A 27,795-nucleotide genomic window follows, 5' to 3' on the forward strand; every position below is an offset into this window, starting at 1 on the left:
ATCCCAACCCCTGATCTCCTAATGAGCCCTGTCCCATCCCCTGCCCACCCCCAAAAATCCCCACCAAAATTTCAGATCTGCAGCACTTGCTAAAACCAAAATCAGCCTGCTGCCTTCCCTGCGGTGCTGGGGTGAGGGACAGTAGAAGAACAGAAACTGGGGCCAGGGTTCTCTCTTGGGTAGAGCTGGGTTCTGGCCTGGCCCTCCACCCTGGGAAGGGACCTTGTGTTTTCTCCAGACTCTTTAGCCTTCTGGAAGTGACTGAGGCAAGGTCCCTTTGGATTTCTCCCCTAAGCTTCTTACTAACGGGCTCTGAGGCCAAAGCCCTGCTCCAGGGGTTGGAGAGTTGAGTGGAGGAATTCACTTGCTGGTAAGGAAGGCACTGCTGTTCACTTGAGTCTCTGGGCAGAGTATGCCTGCTTTGATCTGGGCAAAACTGGCTTAGGGGAGAACACAGCAGGAACTCCTGCACCAGGCCCTGCCCTCTGCAGTACCCCCCCAGGTGCTCTGGGGGCTTGTGCCAATGCCAGGAGGTCCTTGTGGCTGAAGCCCTTTTCGGGCTGTGGCCTAGATCTGCCAAGGTCAGGAGGACAAGGTCCTGCCCTGGTCCCAGTGCGGACAGCTCCGAGAAACCAGGGCTCCCTCCTCAGGATTCCCCTCTCGGAGCTCTCCGAGGGGAAAGACAAAGGAAGCTGCAGTGCCAAGTTGCAGATTTTGCCTCAGGCAACTAAATTTATTAGCAAGAAAAAATTTTTGTCAGCCCAGCGCTGACCAACAAAGTACATCGTTAATAAAGGATAACAAATCTGTCACTTAATTCAAAAACATACCTCAAGCAGTTACAACTAAAAATAAAGTTGGATTTTTGTTTAATTTAAAAGCCTCAAAAATAACAAGCAATATGTTTTTAAACATGTAGTAGACACAATTGTCTATTATACAATATACACTGTACACAAGTAGGGCTTGGGCTGGTTGGGGTGGGTGAGATGAGGGGGAGGGATGAGGTTCAGGATGGGAAGGTGTTTTACCTGAATCCAGATTCGAGTTGAAATGCTGTGTTGTTTAGAAAAGAGAATTACTAGAGTGAGAAAAAAATTTATATGCTCATCATTGCCCCCCAAAAACCCTAAACTAAAAGCAGGCATGGGGGAGGTGAGTAACAAGAACAGGAAGAAGGGAGCAATTAAATAAAACTTCTTTAAAGCACACACAATACACAGTGTTCATCATCGGAAGTAGAGTATAAGGCAACGTTCCCCACAGAAAAAGAGGGGAATCAGGGAGTCCGTGGGTAGCTTTACTTTTTAAATAGAAAGTTGGAATGTGCTGGAGGAGAGCTGGGGTGGGGCAGGGGAATGTGGAGTGGAGGCGGCCTCTGGAGCCTCTCCGGAGGTGGAGCTGGATGCCAGTGGTGCCCTGCGTGCAGGGCCCCGGGGCACCCGCAGTGGCTGAGGGGGCCAGGGAGGTGCAGGAGAGGGAGGGGCATGGCACAATGCGACTCCGGCAGTGTTTGGGGGAGGGGGGGCTCACTTTGCTCCTCGATGGAGTGAAATTCACGTTTTTCCTTTGGAAATAAGGGTTCCCACTCGTCCTGGTTTAGAACGTCTCATGGGGCACGGCCACTGTCCACGGTCTGGGCAGGCCGGGAGCTTGTGGTGAGAGGGGAGGGCCAGGGAGGAGCCAAGGGGCTTCAGAAGGAGGTGAGTATGGGGGTGGTAGAGTCCCTTCCTGTGGGGACAGTCGCAGAACAGGAGGGACGGGAGAGGGCGGGCCCAGGGCAGCCGTGGGCCTTCTTTCCTCCAGGGGCCCAGGCAGGACACAGGCAGGGGTCTGCAATCTGCGAGGCCTCCCGCCTCAGTTGGCCTTACAAGTTCTTCGTGACCAGGTGGGTCTTGTAATGCTTGGTGAGGTGGTCACTCCTCATGAAGCGCTTCTGACACTGGGCACACTCGAAGCGTTTGTCCCCTGGGAAGAGGAGATGCCCATCACTCACAGTGCCATGCCCCGGAAAAGGAGGCACACACGTTGAGGTGTGAGGGGCACCTGTGAAGCCGTGTCACCGGCCTACCTGCTGCTCACACAGTGCTCCCTGTGATCCACTGATGGGAACCTTTGTCAGTCCTCATCCCCTCCCCGCTATCACCCTCCAGTCTACTTTGTTTCCATTCCTTGTGCTGTGCCAAATGCTATACTTGTGCACCTGCACCCAGGACGCTTCCCGTGTAGCCTGTCACCTACTTTCTTCTGATCTTCGTCCCTCTGACTAACCCTGGCTCAAAGTCCGCCCCCTCACAGGGAAACCCCACTCCCCTCTGACCTGCCAGACTGAGCCGCACACCCGGGCTGGCTCTGCTGCTGTTCTGAGTATTTACTCTGCAGCCTGCAGAGGGTGGGCGTGACCTGCCCCGCCACGCTGGCCAGGAGCCAGAGCTTTGGGCCTCGTGTCCCCAGGCCCAGGACAGGCATCTGCTCACTGCGGGCATCTGCCGGAGCGGCAGTTCTCAAAGCATGTGCTGTGGACCACTGGAGACACGCAGGGCAATCTCGGGCGGCAGATGCATGAACGATTTTCTACTTTGCCAGTACGTTAAAACACTTAGCTATCATCCCAAGCCTGTGATGTGAAACATAATACTGCACTGGACGTAAAAGAGTAAAAATGGTGAAGTGATTTAAGGAAAATCATTCGGTAAATAACAGTAGGAAAGGCAATGTGGGATAGTGACTAAGAGCGTGAACTTGGGAGCCAGAGGGCCTGGGTTGAACCAGCTCCACTAGTCACTGGCTGTGTGACCCGGCCCCCGCTCCATGCCTCAGTAGAATGGGCACAGTCACAGCGCCGTCCCCATGGAGTCGTGTGAGGATTACACAGTTAACGGTAGAATGTGTAGTACAGTGCCTGCACAAGGTGCCACTGACCATTAAACTCATGCAGCTTAGGGCAGAAGCCATCAAGGCTGTGCGACGCAACTGACCTCACTTTGGGAAACACTGCAATAAGGAATGGCTTGCGAGACTTTCCGGGTAGTCCTGCACCCCGAGGAGACAGTCTGTAGCCCCACTCAGTGCCGTAGTTCCTTGGCCAGGCCAGGAGTCTCCATGTCGCTGAGGACAATGGAGTTGGGGTGGGGAGAGAGGCAGGGAGCTGAAGTGCGGAGTGGGAGGGGCGGGGGGCTGGAGGGCGCCGCAGGGGAGGGAGCAGACCTGTGTGGGTGCGGGCGTGCCGCTGGAGCTCGTCACTCCGTGTGAACCTCTTCCCACAGAAGAACCAGTTGCAGACAAAGGGCCGCTCGCCAGTGTGCAAGCGCACGTGAGCCCGCAGCAGGGACGTCTTTCGGAAAGTCTTGCCACAGTCAGGGATGTGGCACACGTGCTTCTTCTTGCCCTGCTCTCCAGACCTGGGAATTGGGTTGAGGGTGGGGTGGAGGGAATGGGAAGCAGAGAGAGCGGGGAGGTAGAGAGATGGGGGCGGGACAGGATGGAGAGAGGATGTGGGGTCAGGTCGGAGAGCACGGAGCCACTACCTGGTCCCCTCTCTGTCTGTGTCCCAGGGAGGGCTTGGGGAACAGGACACATGCCAGGCTGGCCGCCTGGCCCGTCTCCTCAAATCACCTCTTGTCGCCATCCTTGCAGTTGGGACACGTGCAGGCCATGCGGCGCCGCTTCTCCCCAGGCTGGGCCTCTCCAGCCAGGGCCTGTTCCATCTGCAGCTGGATCTGGGTGGGGCTCAGCCCACTGATGGTCAGGTTATTCCCGGAAACATTCTGCACTGTCAGCTGCTGCTGCCCTGTGGGGAGGAGTGGAGCAGAGTTCAGGGTGAGGAAGCCCAAAGGGGCAGAAGAGGGAGCCTGACCCCCCTCTTCCTTCCAGCACATAGTAAGGTTGACAGTCATAGCAGCTAATATTTTTGAGAGCCTGCTATGTGCCAGATACCATTTTAGAGATCTTAAATGTATTAATACACTTAAGTTTCATAACCCCATGAAATAGGTACTATCATCCCCCTTTGAGAGGCGAAGAAACTGACACTCAAGATCACACATGTAGAACTTGTAGAATCTGGATAGGAACCCAGTCAACTTCAGAGTCAATGCCCAGAACCACTATACTACATAGGCCAAATTCACTTCCAGACATTGCCCACATGGGTCTTGGAGTGTTTTTCCAGAATCTCCTCCAACCTTAGGCCCTTGTGAGACACCAACTCTGCTCCCAGGAAAGTCTCCAGGGATTTTTGTTAACAGAGGGAGAGAGAGTTCTACGGGCTTTGGAACAAATCAAGCCCTCTAGGACTTGCATAAAGCCATCAAAGCAGGGGGAGTGCCTGTGGGTGGACTTCTCCCAGGCCACTAAACCAAATGCATAAAGTGCTGGAAATTCATTCAAGGAGGAAGGGAGGAGATTCAGAGAGCTCCCACTACCTTGAAAATTCCCCTTCACCCAGCTAAAGAATGCAACGAACCATTTGTGCTAGGTACCTACAATGTTCCTTTGATTATGTGCGAGGCTGCTTTCATACCGTAAATATCACCAAATGTTACCACTGAACTGAGAAGTGCAGCACAAGCCAGTCCAAAGGCTCCCTCCTTTCCTTCCAACCTTAACTCAAGGCTGCCCATGCCTGGGGCCGGGGGCCTTCCCTCACCGCCAGTATTGGTGATGGTGACGGGCACACCCTGGACCTGGACACCGTTGATGTTGATGGTCTGCATGGCCTGGGCTGCCGCTGCCAGCTGGGCTGCGTTCAGGCTGATGATGCTCCCGGCAGGGGCAATCTTTGGCAGGGGACGCTCTTTCCGGAGAATTGCAGCCGAGTGCTTTTTGCTGGTCCCGCTTAGATGAGCAGCACGGGATGGAGGGCTGCTACAAGTGGTGGTGGAGGTGGTCACAGCTGTTGCTGGGGGGCCATCCTGGACAAGGACCGTCTGTACCTCACCAGAAGGTGTACGGATATAGACCTGGGAGGGGCCAGAGAGAAAAAGTCAATGCCCCCTGAGAGCCCTGGCTCCTGCCCCCCCCCCTTTTTTTTGCATTAAAGAATGTTTATATCATCCATTCCCTGGTATAACACTCTTGTCGTGTCCCCTGCATTGGCAGGTGGACTCCCAACCACTGCGCCACCAGGGAAGCCCTCCTGCCCCCTTTCAATGCAGCATCATCTCCCTGCCCAAGGGAGAAGCGGGTGCCTTTTTGTCCACCCAAGTCTTCTCCAACTAGCCCAGGCCTACATTCACCCACTGCTGATGTTCAACAAAAAGGGCTGATGGCATCCCTGTACTAAGCTGACAAATGCCGACTGTTGATTTGAAACAAAACATTTAATTTACTTAGCATGGAAAAATATAATGCCAAATCTCCGAATTGAAGAATTAGATGGCAGGTAAATGATGACCTCACAAAAGATGCGCTGTGAATGCTCATCAAAGAAATGAAAACAGCCGTTAGGAGGCACAATTAGTGGAGAAACTACTGTCTTTCTCCAATTTATACTAACAAAGATGGAACAATGAAACATAATGCTCACTGTTGCTGAGACAGTAGGGAAATAGGCACATGTTCTTACGTCAGGGGGTGTGAAGTGGTCTAGGCCTGCTGGAGGGAAATCTGGGAATATGTGTCCAAAGCCTTTAAAAATATGCATATTAGAGCCTGAGAACGAGAATGAACCGTGTGGTACTGGATGGGGATTAGAGGTATTGATGGAAACTCTTAGGTTTCAATATAAATAGAGAAATATAAATATAAGTGTATGTATATATGTGTGTGCATTTCTGTATCTATCTTGGTATTACAGATATATGTATAGGTATATTTATATATACTTCTTAACTGTGTCCACTGAGAAAGGCTGAAAGCAGCAAAACTCCAGGAGCAATGAGCTCACCTAGCACCCAGCTCTTAGCTTCTAAATCCCATGTTCCACTAAAAGAAACCAGGGCTCCTTGGAGAAATAGCTGATTCGAGGACTTTGGTCAACGGAAGTACAAGAAGACCTTGGAACACCTCTTATACCAGAAAGTAAGGAAATGCTCAAAGAATGGTGGTGACATGTGAAAAGAACACAAGAGCCAGCTTGGAGGGGCTCCCACTGGCTAAACATAGGATAATTTGAACATCAAAATAACAATACTAATGGATTATAACTCAGTGAATAAAACAGGAACCTATGAATCCATACTGACATAAATAAACAAATGGAGAAGAAAATGATAGAATTTAAAAAACTGTTATCACATCCTCCAATAAAAGGAACAAGGATTCCTAGGACAAATGGTTGATCCCAGGACTGGGGCTGGGAAAATACAAGGAATGAAGTACTGACACTTGCTACAGCATGGATGAACTCAGAAAACGGTGTAGTAAGTGAAAGAAGCTAGCTGCAAAAGATCACCTATGGTAAGATTCCATTTACATGAAATGTCCAGAATAGGCAAATCTATAGAGATAGAAAATGGATTAGGGCTTCCCTGGTGGCGCACTGGTTAAGAATCCGCCTGCAAGTGCAGGAGACACGGGTTCGAGCCCTGGTCCAGGAAGATCCCACATGCCGTGGAGCAACTAAGCCCATGTGCCACCACTGCTGAGCCTGCGCTTTAGAGCGCCACAGCTACGGAGCCCATGTGCCTAGAGCCCATGCTCTGCAACAAGAGAAGCCATCGCAATGAGAAGCCTGAGCACTGCAACAAAGAGTAGCCCCCGCTCGCTGCAACTAGAGAAAGCCCACGTGCAGCAATGAAGACCCAACACAGCCAAAAATAAAAATAAATACATAAATTTATTTTAAAAAGAAAATGGATTAGTGGTTGCCAGGGCTTGGGGCAAGGGGGAAATGAGGAGTGACCACTAAAGGGGTCTTTCTGAGGTGATGAAAATGTTCTAAAACTAGATAGTGGTGATGGCTGCATAACTCCATGAGTATACTAAAACCCACCCACTGCGTTGTACACTTTAAAAGGGTAAATTTCACGGTATGCGAATACCTCAATAAAGCTGAAAAGGGGACTTCCCTGGTGACACAGTGGTTAAGAATGCGCTTGCCAAGGCAGGGGACACGGGTTAGACCCCTGGTCCAGGAAGATCCCACAACCTGTGGAGCAACTAAGCCTGTGTGCCACAACTACTGAGCCCGCGTGCCACAACTACTGAAGCCCGCACACCTAGAGCCCGTGCTCCAAAACAAGAGAAGCCACCGCAATGAGAAGCACGTGCACTGCAACGAAGACCCAATGCAGCCAAAAATAAATAAATAAAATTTAAATAAATTTATTTTTTAAAAAAGCTGATAAGAAAAAAAAAAGACTGGGAGTATGTCACACAGATGCAAGAGCCAACCAGAAAGAGCTCCAAATGGCCAGAGTTGAAACAATGTGAGCAACAAAATAAATAACGCAGTATTGGATTGTACCCCAAAGTATAAAATAAATATACATGAGTCTCTACTGACATAAATACATGATCGAATAAAAAAATAAATGGTGGGACCTCCCTGGTGGCACAGTGGTTAAGAATCCGCCTGCCAAGGCAGGGGACACGGGTTCGAGCCCTGGTCTGGGAAGATCCCACGTGCCATGGAGCAACTAAGCCCGTGCCCACAACTCCTGAGCCTGTGCTCTAGAGCCCACGAGCCACAACTACTGAGCCCACATGCTGCAACTACTAAAGCCCGCATGCCTAGAGCCCGTGCTCTGCAACGAGAAGCCCGCATACCGCAATGAAAAGTAGCCCCTGCTCGCCACAACCAGAGAAAGCCTGTGCACAGCAACGAAGACCCAACACAGCCAAAAATAAATAAATAAATAAATTTATATAAATAAATGAATAAATGGAAAAGAGACAAATCTTCCTTATAGAAGAATTCCAAATAATATTATATAGATACCTTCCCTTCCAGGATGTAGAGCTTAATTCTCACCCCCACTCCCACCCCTGACGATGGGAGACTTAGTAACTTACTTCCAAAGAATCGAGAAAGGGAAAAGTAGCAGCTTTGATGAATGAAGAAACCTGGCAGACACCACCTTAACCAAGTGACAATGGTTAACATCAGGGATGTTACATCATCAGAGATGTTGTGTGGACATCATGTACCCCTCATATAATGTGATGAAAAGAGGCGTTTCACCTCCGTGGTATTCTTTCCAAAAACCCATAATCCAGCCTGGGGGATATTCTATAGGATACCTGACCAATGTGCCTCTAGTCTGTCAAGATCATGGAAAACAAAGACTAAGAAGCTATCCAACCAGAGGGGCCTGGGGAGACATGCCCACAAGTGCAATGTGGTATTTGGACGGGATCCTGGAGCAGAAAGAGGACATAACTGATTAATTGATTGGATGGTGACATCCAATCAAGTCTGGAGTTTAGTGAACAGTAACATGCTAATGTCAGTTTCTTAGTTTTGACACCTGCACCCTGGTATGTAAGATGTTTAACAAGGTGGTGGTGGGGGACAAGGTCAGAGGTATAAGACACTCTGTACTACCTTTGCAACCTTTCTGTAAATGTAACTTTTTTGGACGCACAGCAAGGCATGTTGGATCTTAGTTCACTAACCAGGGATCGAAACCAGGCCCCCTGTGGTGGAAGCACAGCGTCTTAACCACTGGACCGCCAGGGAAGTCCCATGATAAGAGATTTTTTAAAATTAACTTTTTATTTTAGAATAAGTTACAGGAATTCCCTGGCGGTCCAGTGGTTAAGACTCTGTGCTTCCACTGCAAGGGGCTGGGGTTCGATCCCTGGTCGGGGAACTAAGATCCAACATGCCTTGCAGTCTGGCCAAAAAAAAAAAAAATCTCTAACACAGTAAAAGCTACTAAAATAAGCAGGCGAAAGTCTGATGAGGAATGAGATATTTACACAGAAAGTATCTCCTTACAAAATACTAATCCATTACAAAGAGAAAAAAAGTAACTTTAAGGTTCAGAAACCCGCTAAATTTCACTTTAATCGTCACCAGTACTGAGATACTGAGACAAATCGGAACCATGCATCTCCTTTTGGGATGCAGCGAGAACACAGCATCACTTCTTTGATACTTCTGCAAAAAACAGTGTACAACTTGCATCTATCCATGAGGGAACATCACACAAACCTAAACTGAGGAACACTCTACAAAGTAACTGGCCTTTTAAAGTGTCATGGTCATGAACATCAAGTAAAGACTGAGGAACTATTCCAGGTCAAAACAGACTAAGATGACATGACAAGTAAATGGAATGTGTGATACTGGATGACATCCTTTTGCCACAAAGGAATCGTTGCGGCAAGTGATGAGCAACCTGAATGGGGTCTCTGAATTAGACGTCAGTGTGTTTCCTTGCTAACTGCCTATGTCTGAAGGTTGTGCTGTTGTCCTCCTTGCGTATAAGAATTACACACTTTCTATAAAACACTTGGAAGTAACAGAGGCATGGTGGCAACTTACACTCAAATGATACAGGGGGAAAAGTCACTTGTTTAAAAAAAAATTCTACTGTGATTTTGATTGGGGTTATTTTTGATCCTTGGATTATTTGGGACTGTGGTTCTCAGTTAAAAGCAAACAAACAAACCTCATGTTATCTCTTAATAAATACACATTTCATCCTCAATTTTCTGGTATGTGCCCCTTTTGCAAATCATTGCTATTTCCTGCATATCTGAAGTTTCTGTTACTAGAACATTTTCTTTCCCACAATGTAGAGCAGAGGTCAACACACTTTATCTGTAAAGGGCAGAGAGTAAATATTTTAGGCTATGCAGGTCACGAGGTCTCTGCTTTGTAGTGCAAAAGCCGCACAAATGGGCATGCCTGTGTTCCAATTACACTTTATTTACAAAAACAGATAGATGGGCCAGATTTGACCTTAGGCCTGAGGATTGCCAATTTCTCTGATACAGGGTATAATACATTTTTTAAAACGTGCAGATCCTTTGACCCACTTTTAGGAATTTATTTAGCGATAAGATTAGAAACAGCCTAAATCTACAGCTGGGTAACAGAAAGCACCTCCAGATACTGGAAAACTATGTCATCATTACAAAGTAATGCAGTAGCAAAATCTTTCTGCATACGTATGCTTATTTCCTTAGGAAGACCTAGTTTTAAGCCCTGCCTCCATCAGTCTCCAGACACAGGACCTCAGGGAAGGGAGGGGAGGCACTGCGAGAGAGGAGCTAGCGGGTATCCCTCAGTTCTTCACCTTTAAGGTAGGTCTGATAAGGGAGCCTCACACGTGTTGTAACAAATTACACGATTCATAGAAAACCCCTTGGCAGTATGCAATATGCCAGAAAGGAGGAGGCACTTGAGGGCAGGCCTCAGATTTCCTGTGCATCCGTTATGTCCACAGCTCAAACTCAAGGGCACTTCTCCACCTGGGAGACTACACAACTCCCTACTTCCGTCACTCACTCTGACGCCTCGGTTCTCTCTACAGACAGCTGGATTGTAAATTTCTCCATGGCAGGAGCTGGTTTTTATATTTAAAAAAATCCTTGTACAATTTTAAGTGTAGCCCCTGCCACACACAAGAGCCAGGGTGGGCCAGGGTGGAGTAAGGACAAAAGTGTAGGTCAGAAATCTGAGTTGAATCCTGGCTCTTTTGTCATTTGGGCTCCATGAGAGCTGGATACTGGGTAACTTCTCTGAGTTCCAGGTTCTCCATCTTCAACATGGGCCTAATCTCTGGCATTTACTAGGCTTATACAAAGCATAAAACCTGCCCTGCAAAGCCAAATAAATTTTAGTATTACAGCACCTTAATGAATGCCAAAAATAAGTTCCTGTTGAAGTTAGCATCCCAGAAGAATCTATCCTAAATGTCCCTGCTATGAAGCTAGGGTGCTTCTTCCTAATTTTTTTTTTTTTTTTGTCATTAACAATGATCAGCATTTTTCTCATTGGTTTTCTTACTTTACATCAAATTCTATGGTTCTGACTAGAATTTTTTCATTCTTGCTATCATTCGGAGTATGTAATTCTAGAATAAAAAAAAAACTTTATTATTAAAAAGTATGTATCTGCCTGCTACTCATCCCCCTGCCAAAAGACTCCCATAAAGAAAGTTTCCAAAATATAGGTACATAGGCATGTCGCATCTGATTTCTAAAGATAAGCAGTACGTGGCCCTATGAACTGGCAGAAATGGTCACTTATTACCCACCCCAAACAGTACTGACTCCCAACACTCAGGTCAGATCAGGAGATGCATCAGCATCATCTAGGAAAGCAAGCCGATGGGGATGGAGCATCAGCCGTTTAGAGCTGAGGAGGAGAGGGAGGCGCGTGCAGAGGGTGTGCGTGGTACCTGAGTAGGCGACGGCTCAGCAGCCTGGATCTGAAAGTTCTGGGAGGGCTTCTGGGGGACGGTGGGGAGTGTGGCGGATGCCGCCTGCACCACCCGCAGGGCCTGCTGGGGGATCTGCACTACCTGCTGCTGCTCGGCCTTGGGGGGCACCACCTGGACCTGCTGGACCACAGCGGGCTGGCCCCCACCAGGGCTCTGAACGATGAGCAGGTTGTTTCCTGCCTGGATGATGTTGTCCGCCGTGGTCTCGATCAGCACCGTCTCCACCTGTTCGGTCACGGCCACGGGGGTCTGGGAGGCAGGAAGACTCTTCTTCCTGGCTTTCTTGTTAGTCTTAGACAACGGGGCCGGGGGGCTCTCCGTGAGGAGCTGAGCAGGGGCCCCGGTGTCGCTGGTGTTCACGAGGTTGTTGACAGGCAGAGTAAGTGTCACATTGCCCCCTCCACCTGTCAGCTTCACCACACTGGCCGCGCTCTGCACCGGAGTGGTGGTCGTACTCGACTTCTGGACAGGGGCTGGCTTGATGGGGACAGGCTTGTGACTGGATGGTGAGGGGGTGATGATGGCTTGGTTGGTGCCAGGGATGATCTGGATCTGGTTGGTGAGATTGGGCTGTACCTGGATGGTCTGAGAATTGCTCGCCTGAATCTGAGGGACCGTCTGGTACTGGATACTGGCATTCGATCGGGTCCCTTTGTTGATCATGGTTGGGTTCTGGATAGCGAACACCAGCTGCCCACCAGGATAGGACGCGCTCAGCTGTGACCCCTGAATCTGAAGTATGTTTCCTTTGGAGGACAAGATTCCAAAGCTATTCTTGCCGGGACTGAGAGGGAGAGGGGCAGGTTTGATAGGGACGAGTTTCCGAGGTGCGGGTTGCGGGGGAGCAGGAGGCGTCACTGCAGCTTCAACAGCCGGAGGGCCAATTTTGCTACATGTTGCAGCAAGCAGGGCTAAGGGAGATGGCTGCGAGTCCTGCAAAACACCACGTGGAGAAAAGGAGTGAGACAGGAGGTCTGCTGCCCAGCCGCCCCACCCTTTAAGATCCTCTCCTCTTCGCAGGCTCCTCCCCACCGGCAGGCAGGGAGCCAGCATCCTCTCCGGGCAGTGGCCCCTGTCTCCCCTTCCCCGCTGGTTTCTCCATTGAGAAATTAAGGGAGAAAGGGTGAGAAATGTCTTTCTCAGGAAGGAACTCCCCAGAAGCACCCCTTGACAGGGTGAACTAACAGCATGGGCTGACCGCTTACTCCCCACTGGTCTATTAGTGTCTAATGGGGACACGGAATCACCCTCAGCTTATAGATGGAGCTCCGTTAGCTCACCTTACTGAGTCATCAAGTGAGGAAGGACTGAGGAAGGGAGGGAGGGAAAAAGAAAGGGAGGGGGACAGGAGGAATAAACCCTTTGGAAGAGTGTTTTCCAGTGCTTGGGACATGACTTTTTTGATCAAGGAGGGCTGTTCTTTTGAAGCTACAAGGAAAGAGCCTCCAGGGTGCGGGGACACAGTCTCTGTTTTCCTTTTATGGCCAGTGGGGTCTGGAGGAAAGGACTTGAGTTTCATCCTGCTTTTCCCCCTGACTCAACTGTGGCACCTTAGATGAGTGGCCCTAGTTTCTTAGTTCAGAAAAAGTGGAAAACTGAACCCTCCCTGGTCTCATTGCCTCGGGGAATTATAGTTAGCCAGGGCAGAGCTCAGATGCGGTCTCATGTCAGCTTCAGTGAGTCCTTCCAGGCTGATGCAGCCCCCAACCCTCAGAGCCCACTGCCCACTCGCCTGGGTGGTGGAGGCGGCAGGCTGCAGGTAGTCACTGGGACTGACAGCGGCAGTGGCAGCCATGCTGGTCTGTGGATCTGTTGGAAGAAAAGAGATAGAGTAATACCCGTGATGCCCGAAAAGAACCCAAGTCCCCTTGCCTCAGATTTTCTTTTTGCCTCTATTTGGGCTGCCTCCCCATGAGAGGTTAATGACCTTTCCCCACACTTCCCCACTCAAGGTTAGCAGCCCTACAACTCTTTCAGTAGATGACCTTCTCCCTTTCTCAGACTCAGCCACCTGAGGCTGTGAGGATAGCGGGTCCTGCCTGGACCGTCTCCTCCAACCGTCATAAAGTCTAGGATAACGTGAAGATACCGAGATTATAATAACACTGGCTTCAGTAACTACGCTGTACCACCTAATGGAGCCCTCTCTGCCGGGTACTGCTGACTCTCCCCAGCTAGACTGGAACCCCTATACGGTGGGCAGGGGAAGCCTCCAGCTAATCCTGTGGCTCTGACCCAGGCTTCCTGCTCACTCCTGCCATAGCCAGATGCCAAGCCAGCCTGGGAAAGAAGCATCTCGGGGCCAGGATCCCTGTCGAGGAGGACACACCCACTCCATGCAAAAGTGTTGAGCGCCTTGTGCTCAGCTTTCACCACATAAGCACAATGGCCCAGGTATAGATTATAGATAGCACACAGGGAATTACTTTAAATGAATTCACAGTTTTACATAGGACAACAGGCATGGCCCCATAGGTATCACCGAGATTAGGAGAGCTAATAACTGAATATAATGAGAATGAAAATATAATAAATCCTATTTTTCCTTAAATGTGAATATATTTCTACATATGAATATAGCAGGAAAAAGTCTAAAAACAAAAAGGGGCTAAAATGTTAAAAGCCATTATCTCCTGGTGGTAGGTTTTTTCTTCACTTAAAGAATTTTTCCCTCTGTTTTTCTGTATTTTCTCATTTTCCCCACAACGAATACACTCTACTATACTTGTTTTAAATAAAGGAAAATAAAGAACGTTGAGGAAGTAACGAAAGGAATCTCTACTCTGAACTTAAGTCTGATCTAAGAGAAATACAAGTAAACTGGAAATCAGGAGAATTTGGGGGGAAAGGATCTAAGCCATCTTATAATTTATAAATCACTAAGGAAAAGAACACCAGGCAGAGAGTCAGACTTGTATCTTAGACCTTTGGAAAGTAGGTTTCAGGAGGTACCGAAACAAGAAGGGTATTACTCAGAGACTGGAAGAGGCAGAATGACTCAGGCATGGAGCCCCTGCTGGGCATCTGGCAGGAAGAAGACAGAGGTCAGGAAGAAGGGGAACCGCTCACGTTTCAGCTGCCTCTGGCTTCTCTCTTTGGGGGAGTGACTCTTAAATGGGAAAGGTAAAGAAAAGGTAAAGCGGGAACTGCAGCCCAGGACAGGTAAGTACAGTAGGCTCATCAAAGCCTTAAATGGTTTCCAGGCCCTAAGGCCACATGAACTGCACTCCAGAGTAGGGAGACACTTTGCAGGCACACCTGCAAACTGTTTGAGGAGCCAGAGGAAAGCTCTGGGCAAAATCGTATATGTGGATCCTGAAATATTACAGACACTGATCCTTAGCAAAATCCTAGAACAAATGACTGAACAGCAACTACAATTACTGAGGTAAGGAAGCCGTGATCACAAAGAATAAGCGTGGGGTTGCCAAAAACAAGTCATGCTGAACAAACCTGTTTCTTTTTTGGGGGTTTTGGTTGGCTACATCAAGAGAATGGTATACACTGTGTACTTTATAACAACAAGGCATCTGACTGAAACGTTCATAGTATTCTTAGGAACGAGAAGGAAAAGAACTGCAGGCAGGATGATAGTCTGGTTTGGGGGCTAAGCTGAACGTGCCTCCACCTAAGTGCTGAGACCCAGGTCATCCTGAGCAGTTTGCTGCTACGGTGTCAACCAGGGTCTAAAACTACGGGTGCATGCCAGGACCAGGATATGCAGGCTTCTCCTCGGAGGTTCGTGCTTTCTCTACCAGAATGTTTTATTCTTGTGTTTTCACCGTGATGATCATCTTTTAAAAATGAACATATACTACAGATCGCTGGGTAACTGCTGCTTAACCAAGATTTGCACATTTCTGGGCCTGTGTGTGTGTTTACAACTGTACTGGTACCAAGTGGCACCACTCTAACTACATGGGCTAATTAAGACAACTCAATTCTGCACATGTAATTCATGATACATCTGTGCAAAGTGAGGAATGACGGCTCTTCAGAAGCCTGGAAAGACTATGCTGCTGGGCACTAGACACTGCAGGGTGGGCATGCGGAACTCAAGGAGCCCGGATGTCAAGTCTGTGCTGCGCTTACGCTGACAGCAGCAATTTGGGTTCAGTCAACTGTTTTCCTCCCAAAATGATGTTGTTGATTTGAGTTTTATTGGCTTTTCTGTAGTTATTTAATTAAATTTTACAGGAACTAGATCTATGAGTTGATAAACAGATTTATGCGCATACATAATTAAGGCTGCAGCCTTATAATGAAAACAATCTAAGTTGACTGAAAAACATTTTCCCTTTAGAGCAGTGTTCAGACTGTTTAGACCATGAACCACAGTCATAAAAACAATTTACATCAAGACCCAGTGTACGCATATGCACCCCCACACACACTTCCCTGTCCTGTGCTGATGTAATAAGAATTTCCTGAAACAAAATTTGCCCTTGCTACATGTCATGGGCTTTGGTATTTTTCTACTCTATTTCATTTTTTAAAATGCCAGTTGTGACTCACTAAATTGGTTTTGTGCCCTACAGGCTGGAAAACACGGCTTCAAAGCAGTCTCTCCACCACCCAAGTTTGGGAAACCATGCAAAAGACCTAGAAGGCAAATTAACTTTATGGATGTCACAAAACTGAGGACTGTAAACACAATGGGTGTCTGTATTAGGGTTCAAAGAGATCTTAAAAAACTGGTATGTGCAGTGCTTAACAGCATGAGGCTCCAGACCGAAATGAGAATGCAGACTGTGGGATCGCTGGGGCATTCCTCTCCCAGCCTCAGTGCACCGTCTGTAAAACAGAGGTAATGTCACCCTTATAGGATTCTAGGAGGCGTCAGTAATATGAAAAACACTGAGCACACAGGGGGTTATCAATAAATGGTGGTTTAAACTTTGAAGCTGAGTAAACACTGCACTTGGGTTAAGCAAAAAAAAAAAAAAAAATCATGCATATAGGAGAGGAAGACAGAGCTTAATAGCGGTTCTCATGAGAAAAAGCCCCAGTGGTTTTGACTCAAAGTTAAATGGGAAGCAGTTAGAATCTAGATGTGGTGGCCGAAAAAGCTCCTGCAATCTTGGACTGAATTTCCAAAAGTTCAATCATAGAAGAAAATAATAGTCCTCATCTGCTCTGCACCCGGGCCCCATCTGGAGTGTCAGGTTCCGTCCTGAGGGACATTTTGAAAGGGGGATTTTCAAATGGAGCTCGTTCAGAGGAGGGCAGCCATGGTGGTGACCAGGGCGCCAGAGGAGCGATGCCCACGAGGGTGTTTATTCCATACATGCGTTCAATGGGTAGACTTTGGGGTGGAAATTTCGGTTTATTAGAGGGGACAACTTTCAAAAGATGGAATCAGTTGTCTCCTGAGGTAATGTTCTCCCTTCTCTGAAATCATTTAGCCAGAGACAGGATGCGTGTCTCTGTCAGAGATGGGATGTCTAGATGGGGTGGGAAGTTGGACTAAATGATCTTGTTTGAGAATTTAAACTTGTTTATAATCCTCCAACCATGTTGCCGATAAAAACACAAGATGAGTGAGCTGCCGACAGGACTGGGAAGGGAAGGCAGGGCCTCTCCCAGAAGGCCCCCCTGGGCTTAGGTTCACTTAGCTAAAAATGGTGAATGACTCTCCCTCAGACATCCCCTGTTATGAAACTGAAGGACACTAGAAGAGGACAGAGTGCAAAAAAAATGAAAACTGGCCCAGTGCTTATTCACCTCCCTTTCCTATCTCCCTCTCTCCCCCTGCAGGCATTATCACCCTGGACTCAAACTGTCTGGAGACTGGGCTGGGCTAAGAGGCTCTTCAGTTAATAAGTTACAGCAGGGACTTCCCTGGTGGCGCAGTGGTTAAGAATCCACCTGCCAATGCAGGGGACACGGGTTCGAGCCCTGGCCCAGGAAGATCCCACATGCCTCGGAGCAACTAAGCCCGTGCACCACAACTACTGAGCCTGTGCTCTAGAGCCTGCGAGCCACAACTACTGAGCCCACGTGCTGCAACTACTGAAGCCCGCATGCCGAGAGCCCGTGCTCCGCAACAAGAGAAGCCACAACAATGAGAAGTCCGCACACCGCAATGAGGAATAGCCCCCGCTCACCACAACTAGAGAAAGCCCATGCAAAGCAATGAAGACCCAACGCAGCCAAAAATCAATAAATAAATGAATAAAATTAAAAAAATAAATAAACTTTGTAAAAAAAAAAAAAGTTACAGCAGAGTCTTGATGCCCTTGCAGACTGTGGGCGTTCCACCCACACCATCTTGGTTGGTTTCATTTGCCTTCCCCGCTGGCCCCTGAAATACTCCTCCAGATCTCAAACCAGTGGTTTTAAGTCTCTCTCCTAGAGTCACTCAGAGTTTTGTGGCCCCTGGGCTGTGGACCTGGGCAACCAAAAGAGCGACTAATCTCCCTGCCACTGCAGAATTATATTCTGGGATTACCCATGAAAGGGAAAAGCAGCATTTCCAGTTGGTGTTTGGAAATGAACAGTGGTTAAGAAGTAGCATAGATGCCTAACTGCAGGACTATATTCAAAGGTACTTGAGAACCTCATTAATTTGGAGCCTTATATTTAAAATGTATAATTTGGACATAAACCGTGCTTAGCTTTTCCTTCATACTATTCAAAGCGAGGCTAAATAGTGTATGAAGCCTGCAAAGGGACTCTAAGGCATAGTTAGGGAACTGTTTTATACCACTGCCACTGTTTCAATGGTACCATTTGCTTTTAACAGCAGTTTATATCTGCTCACTGAAACCTACATTTAGCAAGGTTGGTGAGTGGGGTTATTGCATATTCTTGGAAGGAAAGGCTGCATTTCCTTCAGAGTGCTATCATTCAGACTTTCATTAATTTGGGTTGGCTAAAACCTTCTCAACAGTCCCCTGGCTCGTGAAGTTTTACGGTGATTTACTACATAAGCAACAGTTAGCTCTCTTAAGCTGCAAGAAAAATTTCCAAGGCTATCAAACACGGCTTCCAGACAGGGGTTGGGGGGTGTCCAGTGCCTGATAGGACCACACCTGACTTTCCTTTTCCCCATGCTAGAAGCCAATTTAATTCCAAAACCAGGGAAAAAGCATCCCCTGAGTGTCCCGGCTTTTGAGGTACATACAGATCGTTCAGTTCCACCTCCGTCCCTCCAGCTACAGCTTCCTCCCTTCTCAGCTTTTAGTGGAAAAGCTGCCAGCACTTTGCTACCCCCTCCTCTCTCACTTGGACTTTCACCCCAGCTCTCTACTGACACTGCACTTGCCCAGGTCACGAGGGACCTCCTCATTGTTAAATCCAACTGACCCCTTCAGCAGTTTCTGACCCGTTGACGATTCCCTCCTCTTTGAAATCCTCATGGATTTTCTCCTACCTCTCCGGCCAACTCTTCCCTTTGTGGGCTCCTCTTCCTTTTGCCACCCCTGCAATACGGATGTTCCTCAACATCATCTTTCTCACCCAACACCCATTCCATGAGTGACTGTGCCCACTCACGTGGCTTCAGGTACCTTCCACAGGCTGATGACCCCAGGTCTATGAACTGCCTACATCTGCCCTCTGAGTGGCGGACCAGTACATCCAGCCCTCTGTGGGCCTTCCACTTGGGCTGGCCACAGAACTTCCAACACTGTGCTGTCACCTTTGCCCATTCTCTCCCCAGCTTTCTCACCCCCAGCCACCACGGGCCTCCTTCCAGATCCTTGAAGAGCCTCCATCTCTGCCGCTGCCCTTTCCTTGCTTAGAGCTCTCTTCTCTCTTCACTAGCTAATACCTACCTACTCACCCTTCAGGTCTCAGGCAGGTTTTTTTTTTTCTCCCCAAGAGCCCACTATGTAATGTAACAGGTATGTCATTTCCTCAGAGAGGCCTTCCAGGATCCCTGAGATGAGGTTAACTCCTTTGGTAACTCACCACCCATTAAATAATCATGGGCTTAATGTCTCTCTTCCACACTCATGGAAGGGTGGCCCAGGTCTGTCTTCACCGCTGAACTGCTACATCAAACCTAACACAGCACAGCGACACTTCAGTGCCTGCAGGCTGAATGAATGATGAATATTTTTGGTTAAACCAGCCTCTCAGTCACAAGGAAACCTGAACGCCATCCTCATCACCGTTCAGTCATTAAGTCCTCCTGGGTCTACCTCCTAAATACAAACCTCTCTCCATCTGCATTATGCTGGTTAACCACTTTCGGCCCAAAGTCTTCAAAATGGCTTCCCAGCCTCTGGCCTAGCCACCTCTTATCCAGCCTCCACCAACTGGTCTGAAGACTCTTTTAAAATGTAAATCCCACACAGTTACTCCCCAGATTAAATCCTTCAATAGCTTCCAAAGGATTTTAAGATAACCTTATAAAGGCCAAAACAAGCCGCCCCCTCCCTCCCTGCACCTCCCCCTCTCCTACTTTATCTCTTGCCCTTCCAGCCCTCCGGACAAACACTTCAGTTTTTTCCATTTCTGGAACTACAACGTGTCCTCTCACTCGGAGCCTAAGCACAGTTGCTCCCATTTGTCTGGCCACCTCCGGTCCCTCTTCAGAGCTCATTTATAACTCTCCTGACATCTTCCCTCCTGCTCCCCAAGTCTGGGGCAAGTGCCCCTGCTCTGTGCCAGTGTATATGCCCCATGGCACCCCTCACAGAACTCTCCCCACCCCCCATGACGGAGCAGGGAGTGCAGCTCTGTTCTAGGGCTCTCTCCATAGGCTGACTCAGGGAGCAAGCACCACGTAACAGGAAGAGGCCTCAGGTGGGACCCCGGAGCCCTGGCCATCAGACTAGGGGCTGTTCCACTGGTCTTTCACTTGAGAATACTACTCTTGAGACAGGGGCTGAGAGAGAAGGGATCCAAAGAAATACCACAACAGCAGGCTCTGGGAAAGAACTTGGCTCAAACTCCACAGCCAGGCCTGGGGGTACTAGGTTTTTATTGCCTCGTGGGGTCCCACCACCCTGGCTATGGCCATCTTGGCTGTCTGCTATGGTATTTCCCCTGGAGGAATTTCACTCTGTGTAGACAGTTCTCCTGTTGGCTATTTTGGTCAGCTCAGTTGGGCCTGAAGCCAACAAAACCGTTCCTAAGCCCAGTCTTTTCCAGTTGCCTAGCCTGGAAGAATTCAGAGCTGGTGAGGGAAAAGCAAGCCACAGCTGGTTTTAGAGAACAAAGTTGGACCTCAAAGGGAGCTGACAAATGGGCTTAGAGAATCAGCTTAGCTGGAGAAAGGATCAAGAAAGACTCCAAATTGTTCTGAGCATTTCTGAGAAGCAAATCTCCAACAACTATACTAACCATATAAAGAGCTCCTAACAGTAAAAGGAATTTCATTGACTTTTCACGAAACGAGAACAGTTCTGGGTGTGGCTAATGCCACAGGCTAAAGAATGGAGATCTTGTCTCCACCCAGTTATTGAGCCATCCTGTCTTCCCTGTTCCCAACTTTGACCCCCAGCCTCAGCCCTGATGTGAGTCCACAATTTCATCAAGAAGTTAAAATTCCCTTTATAAGCCAAGATCCATTATTTCTCTCCTTTTCAAGCAAAACTCCTTGCAAGGGTCGCCCATACTTGCTGTCCCTCATTTCTCTCCTGCTAGTCTTTCTTGAACCTGTTCCAGCTAGCTTGCCCCCTCCCATCCACACCACAAACACTGCTCCCACGACCAGTGACCTCCACGTTGCCAAGTCCGATGGTTAATTCTTAGACCTCAGCTGGTGTTGATCTGACAGCTGGCCCCTCTTATCTTGAAACACTTTCTTCACTTGGCTTGTAGGGTGGCCTCCTACCTCTCCAGCTGCTTCTTCTAAGACTCCTTTGCTGGGTCCTTGTCTCAAACTCTAAATGGTTGGGCTGCTCCAGGGCTCAGTCTTGGGGCCTATTTTTCTTCTGTCTACACATATTTGCTGGGGGATTTCATCTAGTCTCAGAGCTTTAGAAACCAATAATATATACAGGTTCTATATAATGACGACTCCCAAACTTATATCTTCAGACTTGTATATCTCACTGCCTACTGACATCTCCACTTGGAGGTACTAATAAGCAACTCAAATCTACCTAGCCCCAGACAGAGCTCCTGTTATCTCCCTAATTCTGCGCCTTCTTCTGACTTCCCCACGGCAGTGAATAGAACTCCATCCTTTCAGCTGTTCAGCCCTAAAACCTTGGGAGTCATCCTCGACCCTTCTTTTTTCCACTCTACACTTGTCAGTAAACACTTTCGGCTCTACCCTCAAAATATGTTCACAATCTGATTGCTTTCACAACCACTTCTTGTTAACAACCAGGTTCATGTCCCCATCACCTCTCACTTGGATAACTGCGAAAGCCTCCTAGCTGGGCTTCTGACCTTGTCCCTGCTGGTTTATTCTCAACACGCATCCAGAGATCCATCAAACTTAAATGAAATCATGTTACTCCTCTGCTCAGAGCCCCCAGTACATTCCGTCTCCCAGTCAAAGCCCACACCGTGACACATAAGGGGCCCATGTGACCTCTCTGACTTCTCCCCGTCACTCTCCCTCATTCACCGCTTCAGCCACGCTGGCCTCCCTGCTGTTCCTGAACATGCCAGGTATGGCCCCTCTTCAGGGACTCTGTACTTGCTGTTCTCTCTGCTTGAGTTCTCACCACCCCCTCCCCAGACTGAGCCTGGCTCAATCCCTCCTTTCCTTCAGGGTTTTACTCAGACTACCCTCCCGGACCACCCTATGTAAACCGCTCCTCTCACTTCTCCCGTCCTCTCTTTGGTTTTTCCCCTTAGCACTTCTCATTGTCTAGTATCTACTAGTTAGCCTTACTGTCTCCCACTAAGATGTAAGCTTCCTAAAGGCAGGGACTTCTCTCTGCCTTACTTAGTGATGCACCCCCCACCCACCCACCCCACAACCTGGCACACAGCAAGTGCCCGATATATGCTTGTTAAGTGCATAAATGAATGAATCCTGGAGGCTGCAGAGCGGGAGAGCCTGAGTAGAATTTAAGAACCAAAGGAGAAAACCTGCAGACTTGCATATCCTGGCACTAGGCTGGGATCCACTCACCAGGTCAACTCTGCCGATCCAGTCCCAGAAGGAACTCAACCTTGCTAGTCACCTCACACGGGGACAAGAGCCTGTGCGTGGACCAGCACGGTCCGGTCTTTCTCCTGGACAGAACTCTCAAAGCACATACCTCATCACCACACACCAGGCACCACATCTCAATGCTTCTTTCAATTAACAAGTACTGGGAAGAAGTTCTTTTCCGAGTGAGTTAAGACAACGTGCGTACCTGCTGTCTGAATACCTCTTATGTGTCTCCACCCTGAATCTCTCTCCTGAAAACGTGACCGTGTCGTTGCTAGTTTGCATCCTATCAGGCTGGAAGGGACCCTGGAGAAGTGAGTGGGGACACGGGGCAGCCAGCAGGGGATGGTGAGAACTCTTCACTCTGACAGAAGCAGTCCCAGGAAATGGCACAAAAATACTGGGCCTCATAACTCTGTCAAAAACAGGAGAAAAAAAACCAAGACATACTTTTCCCCCCTAAACAATATCATTAGGTACAAACACGTGCTCTCTGCTTTATTTGTGAGTCACTTCACACATTCATCCGGGGCTACGATCGGTTCTGAAATGAGTAGTGACTTCATTTCCCCTGGGACAAGAGGGCTGGCTCACCATTTACTTTTTTGATGGCTTGGAAATGTTTTGGTCTGTTCTGAGGCTAGTCTGAGAAGACTCCCAGTTAGACACTGGCCAGGGGCAGAAATATTCCACATCCAATCACGTGACCCTGCTTGCTGTCTCTTACTGCCTACTTACACCCTCTGAAAGGCAGCTTTGTGATTCCACCAAGTCCCCTAGGAGAGGTAACAAACACCCCAAAGAGGAAGCTCTGGAGAGAGGACATTTGGGAGTGTGGAGGCCAGTGCCTGCTGGTTCCTGAGCCATTTTCACTGCATGGCTGAGACAAAGAGACCACCTAACAGCCTAAATCACGGCATGGAGACAAACACTTCTCAGTGTGGTGGCGCTTCTGGCTAGGGACAGCATGCAGTTCCGATGTTGAAACAAACTATAGCTCGGGGAAATGGCCAAAGGAAGGATTCAAACAGCTGGGTCTGCAAGCACGTTCTTCCTGTGACACAAACAGCCCTGACATCTCAACACTGCTCGGAGCTGCTCACAGAGGCTAAACTGAGAAGCAGCAAAACAGGGCACTTGGCTCTTTATACTCCTCTGCTCCTGAGTGGAGCTCATCTCCCAAGAGCATGCCAGCTCGAAGCCCATCCTGATGAGAAGCAACCCCCTATGCTACTGGCGGCCTCAGAGCATCGGCAAAGAGCGCGACCTAGACGTGCAGTGAAGTGGTAGCGTCCCTCAGGCTGCCAGTGCTGACTGCTTGCTCCTGGGCTCTCTTCTCAGCCTCGAGTGAGGCAGTAGAAAAATCAGTTTTCCATTCTGGAACCCTGTCAACTGGAACAAATCAACCAGTACTACCTGGGAACATCTCCACAAGGGCAGTCTCTAACCTCCTTCCTACTCAAGCGGACAGTGCCCTTGAGTTAGGAATGCCCCACGTTTTTACCCACTTCATTCATCTTTCTACCCAGCTCCAACAGATAACTGACAGCAAAGTGATACCTCCCCACCCTGAGGTCTCCTAAGAGAATGCTGCTAGCCAAAAAAAGATCTGATAACTGAGGAAGTAGTTCTTCAGAGAGAAAGAGACTTTCAACTATGTTCAGAAATATAAAGATCTAAGTGCTGGGCGCTATGAAGGAAGAAATAAAGAGAAAGCTTTTTTCCCTTCCTTCAGCAGAAGGAAGTCACAAGAGGAGTTGCACGTGGATCCAAACAAAAGCAAAGCAAAAGCATCAACAAATGTATCCACAACAGTGTCCACTTCTCAGCCCATCTTGGCTTCCAGCCCACCATGAAGCCAAGTGTCCTGGCTTACAGCTTGCTGGGAAGACGTTCACAAACCCAGTTAAGCTGCTCAAAGGGACACTCCAGATGTATCACCCAACACACTCATAAGAAAATATTGGAGTTTCTCCAAATAGATTTTGCTCTAAGTCTGCAGCCCACGAGGTTTCAGACCGGACAATGTAATAATTTAAACTCAGAAGTGTTCACATCTCTACATTTTCTGATACTCTACACACCTAGTGTTTCTCTGCATCTTTCATTCTGTGGCTGTTGTTCCATCTCCTCCAAAATAATTCCTAAGTTTTTCAATCTTTGGAAGTAAGGCTTCCAATTTGTGTGTCTACAGAGAAGGGGTAAAGGCAAGTCTTAGAAGAACATGCTACATTTCCATCATACAGGTGGGAGTGGGCAAGGTCTAGAAGACTGCTAAACCCAAGCCAATACCAGGGTCTACTGGTTAGCTGCAACAAGCTTAAATGTTTTCAAAAAGGCCCTGGTTGGGCAATACTTACGTAAAGCAAGCTTGGGAATGACCACATACCTATAGCAAAGAACTGTTTAGGGTACAAGAGACTATGCAACTTCTCTGAAAGGCTGCTATTCATCAACAGAAGAACTAGAAATTTCAAGGCCAAAGATATCAAAATGAACTGTCCTCTCTGCTGTTATGCCATGAGGCTCCTTCCCCCAGGCATTTGCCACAATCTTCTTAAAGCTTCTTCTCTCCTCTGACAAGCCTCCAGAGGCCCAAACTTAATAGAATCTGAGAGAATAGAGCCTGCCAGTCTATGTGCTGTCAACAGTGAGGCCAAACTCTTCCTCCTTCCTCCTGGAGTTAGTTCTCCCTGCTGAGCAGTCAGGTGACGCTCCAATTATGAACTAACTCTACTTGGGTCTCCTTGGCAAGGAGACTGTGTCTTTAGCAGCCTAGCTCAGGGGGCTCATAATTATGTCAGACCAGCTTATTTTTTTTTCTTCTCTTTTTTTTTTTTTGTTGTCGTTGCTGCTTTTTTTTTTTTTTTTTTTTTTTTTGCGGTACGCGGGCCTCTCACTGTTGTGGCCTCTCCCATTGCGGAGCACAGGCTCTGGACGCACAGGCTTAGCGGCCATGGCTTACAGGCCCAGCCGCTCCGCGGCATGTGGGATCTTCCCAGACCGGGGCACGAACCCGTGTCCCCTGCATTGGCAGGCGGACTCTCAACCACTGCACCACCAGGGAAGCCCTGTTGTTGCTGCTTTTAAACAAAGAGGTTACGCCTCTGTACAACCAAGTGGAAGAACCAGAATTAGAAAACTTACCAATCGCCCCAGCCAATGAGAATCCATTTCCAACAGGTATTAATGCCTGTTAGAAGCCACTGGAACAATGACATCATCAGCCCAATTGATAGGTTGTCTGACAGATTCGCCCCCTTCATCGCACACAAGAATTTAAAACAAAACAAGACACTGCAGTTATATTCATTATTGCAGACACCAGGTTTGTGTTATCAAATCAAAATCACTCCTGTGGTGTGGACTCCACCACCATTCCCTTCAAAGCCTAACTGTGAGCTGGCCAACACCCTAAACTTTCTAGCCCAAAAACTCGTATCCAAAATACCAACTCAACATTTAGCCCTCCACTGTGATACTTAATGCCTTCTCTGGTACAGCATGCAAGTTTTAGACAGTGCATGCCAGCGTACCTTGCAACAATCATCACCCTTCTATCTGCAACGAAACCCATGTCATGGGGGACCATGGGCCAATTGTTTAAAGCAGAACTACCTCCCTCCCTTTCTCTAAGAAAACAAATAAGTGAGCAAGAAGTAGCCTCAGAAGAAACAAACTTCGGGAGAATGTGCACTGAGAAAAGCCAGACTGAGTCCCTCTGGATCAAGTTAATTAAGAAACAATTAGACATGACAGTATATTGGAATCAAAACCAAGGAATGAAGTGAGGACAAGTTTCTCAATTGCCCAGAGGAGAAGACGCAGTTCCTTTTCATCTAAAATTAGAAAGCCACCAGGAACATAAGCCAAGAAGCATGGGTAGGAGGCTGAGAACCGTAATGGGGACGAAGGTGGGGTGGAGGAAGAAAGTAAGTATCCATTTTGTTTTATTTCTTCTATCATTCCTTAGGTTTGCTCCTGGCCTTTGGGATTCAGCAGTCCCCTCCCTCCCCCGCCTGGGATGTCTGGTAACAGGCTGGGAACTCTGTCAACAAGTTGTTAAACGTTTCACAATTCTGCAAAGAGCTGGCAGATAATCTAGTTGGAGGTTCAAGGATGCAAGTGAAAATATTAAAAGGAGGTTTCTGCCCACTCCGCAGTCTCAGGCGAGAGGTCATCTGCCTAGGGAGTGCCCTCGTGTCCTGACACCATCTCTCGAGTGGGATACATCGCTAACTAGGTTGGCTTCCACACCCAGCAGTGCCCATGTGGTTGGTCGGAATTTCAAGCATTCCCCCGCCCCTCTCTGCACACGGGAGAACCCTTAAGTGCAGATGGGCACCTAGAGTTAGAGTGCAAGAGGGTCCCCGAACACAGAACAAGCGCACAGGACGCCGACCGCCTCCTCAGAGCAGACCCAGGCAACGTCCCCGGGCCTGGTAGCGCTCACGCGTGTCGGCCACCGGGCGGAGGGGGTGCCAGGCCCGCCCCGGGTGCCCGATCCTCTCGCCAGCCCCCGGAAGCGCCGCCCTCCAGCCCAGCGGGCTCGGAGGGGGCGGGGAGTCGAACGCCCCCTTCCGGGTGCCTCCGCCTGGCTGGCCAGCCCCGCTCCTCCTCCGGGCGGGAATCCTCCCTCCCCGCCCCTCCCGGAGCCGGGCCCCGGCGCCAGGCCCAGCCCCAGGGGGGAACCCCCAGCCCCGGCTCCTCCTCCCTGCGGCTTCTGCCCGTCTTCCCGACTCTTGAGAGCCGGGAAGACCCCGCCGGCAGCGGCCAGGACCCACCGCTCATTACGACATCTTCCTCCCTGGCCTCCGCCGCCTCCGCCGCCACCGAGAGCCTGACACCGCCCGCTTAGCACCCGCCAATCCCGGAGCCCGCCACCGCCCGAGCGACGGCAGCGTTCACCAATAAGAGTTCGGTACATTGGGGACCGACAGCACCACCAACCAATCAAAGAGAGGCACCTAGAGCGACGTTGGTTTGGCCAATAGAACTGTGAAATGTCACTGATGGACGGTAGAGCGCGCCAACCGGAAGCCTACTGAAGAGTGAACGACATGTTCGCCAGCCAACTGGCGGGAGGCAAAGTCCCGCCTACAAGGTAGTTGATGGACAGCAACAGGAAGCTGGATGGGGAGGGGCTTAGCTGAGGAGTGGTTTTGTATTGGTCGTGGTTGACCTTCCACCCACCTCTAACCCAGAAGATGAGTGATAGATCTGCGCTAAAGCCAATCAGAAGTCACCAGGGTGAGGCCGAAAAATGCCCCATAAATAGCATCTACTTTGCGCCTCAATCCAGTGTAGCCCTGGTGTGGCAGGGGCCTTTCGGTCTTCAGCCACTGAACCCAGTACCTGTTGAGTGGAAAGCCACCAGTCTTTAATTTA

General features: G+C 48.9%; 1 protein-coding gene across 4 annotated transcripts; it reads right to left on the bottom strand.

Moving 5' to 3' along the window:
* Positions 1–705: 705 nt before the first annotated feature.
* On the bottom strand, positions 706–27,269 carry SP2 (Sp2 transcription factor). Of its 4 annotated transcripts, none has more exons than XM_022557884.2 (7): positions 27,192–27,269; positions 13,072–13,148; positions 11,421–12,272; positions 4,649–4,961; positions 3,616–3,790; positions 3,208–3,401; positions 706–1,968 (listed from the first exon to the last, which is right to left on the bottom strand). In XM_022557884.2, exons 1-7 carry the CDS (start codon positions 27,196–27,198, stop codon positions 1,868–1,870), a joined length of 1,719 nt encoding a protein of 572 aa, XP_022413592.1. In that variant the 5' UTR covers positions 27,199–27,269; the 3' UTR covers positions 706–1,867. The 4 variants fall into 4 exon arrangements, with proteins under 4 accessions (XP_022413592.1, XP_022413589.1, XP_022413590.1 ...); XM_022557881.3 differs by having other exon boundaries at positions 11,298–12,272; positions 27,192–27,268; XM_022557882.2 differs by lacking the exon at positions 27,192–27,269 and adding an exon at positions 25,555–26,879 and having other exon boundaries at positions 11,298–12,272.
* Positions 27,270–27,795: the final 526 nt, after the last annotated feature.

The sequence above is a fragment of the Delphinapterus leucas genome, chromosome 19 (assembly GCF_059928025.1).
Source record: "Delphinapterus leucas isolate spDelLeu-1000000601 "Yukka" chromosome 19, BTC_Dleu_Yukka2, whole genome shotgun sequence".
NCBI classification, from domain to species: domain Eukaryota; kingdom Metazoa; phylum Chordata; class Mammalia; order Artiodactyla; family Monodontidae; genus Delphinapterus; species Delphinapterus leucas.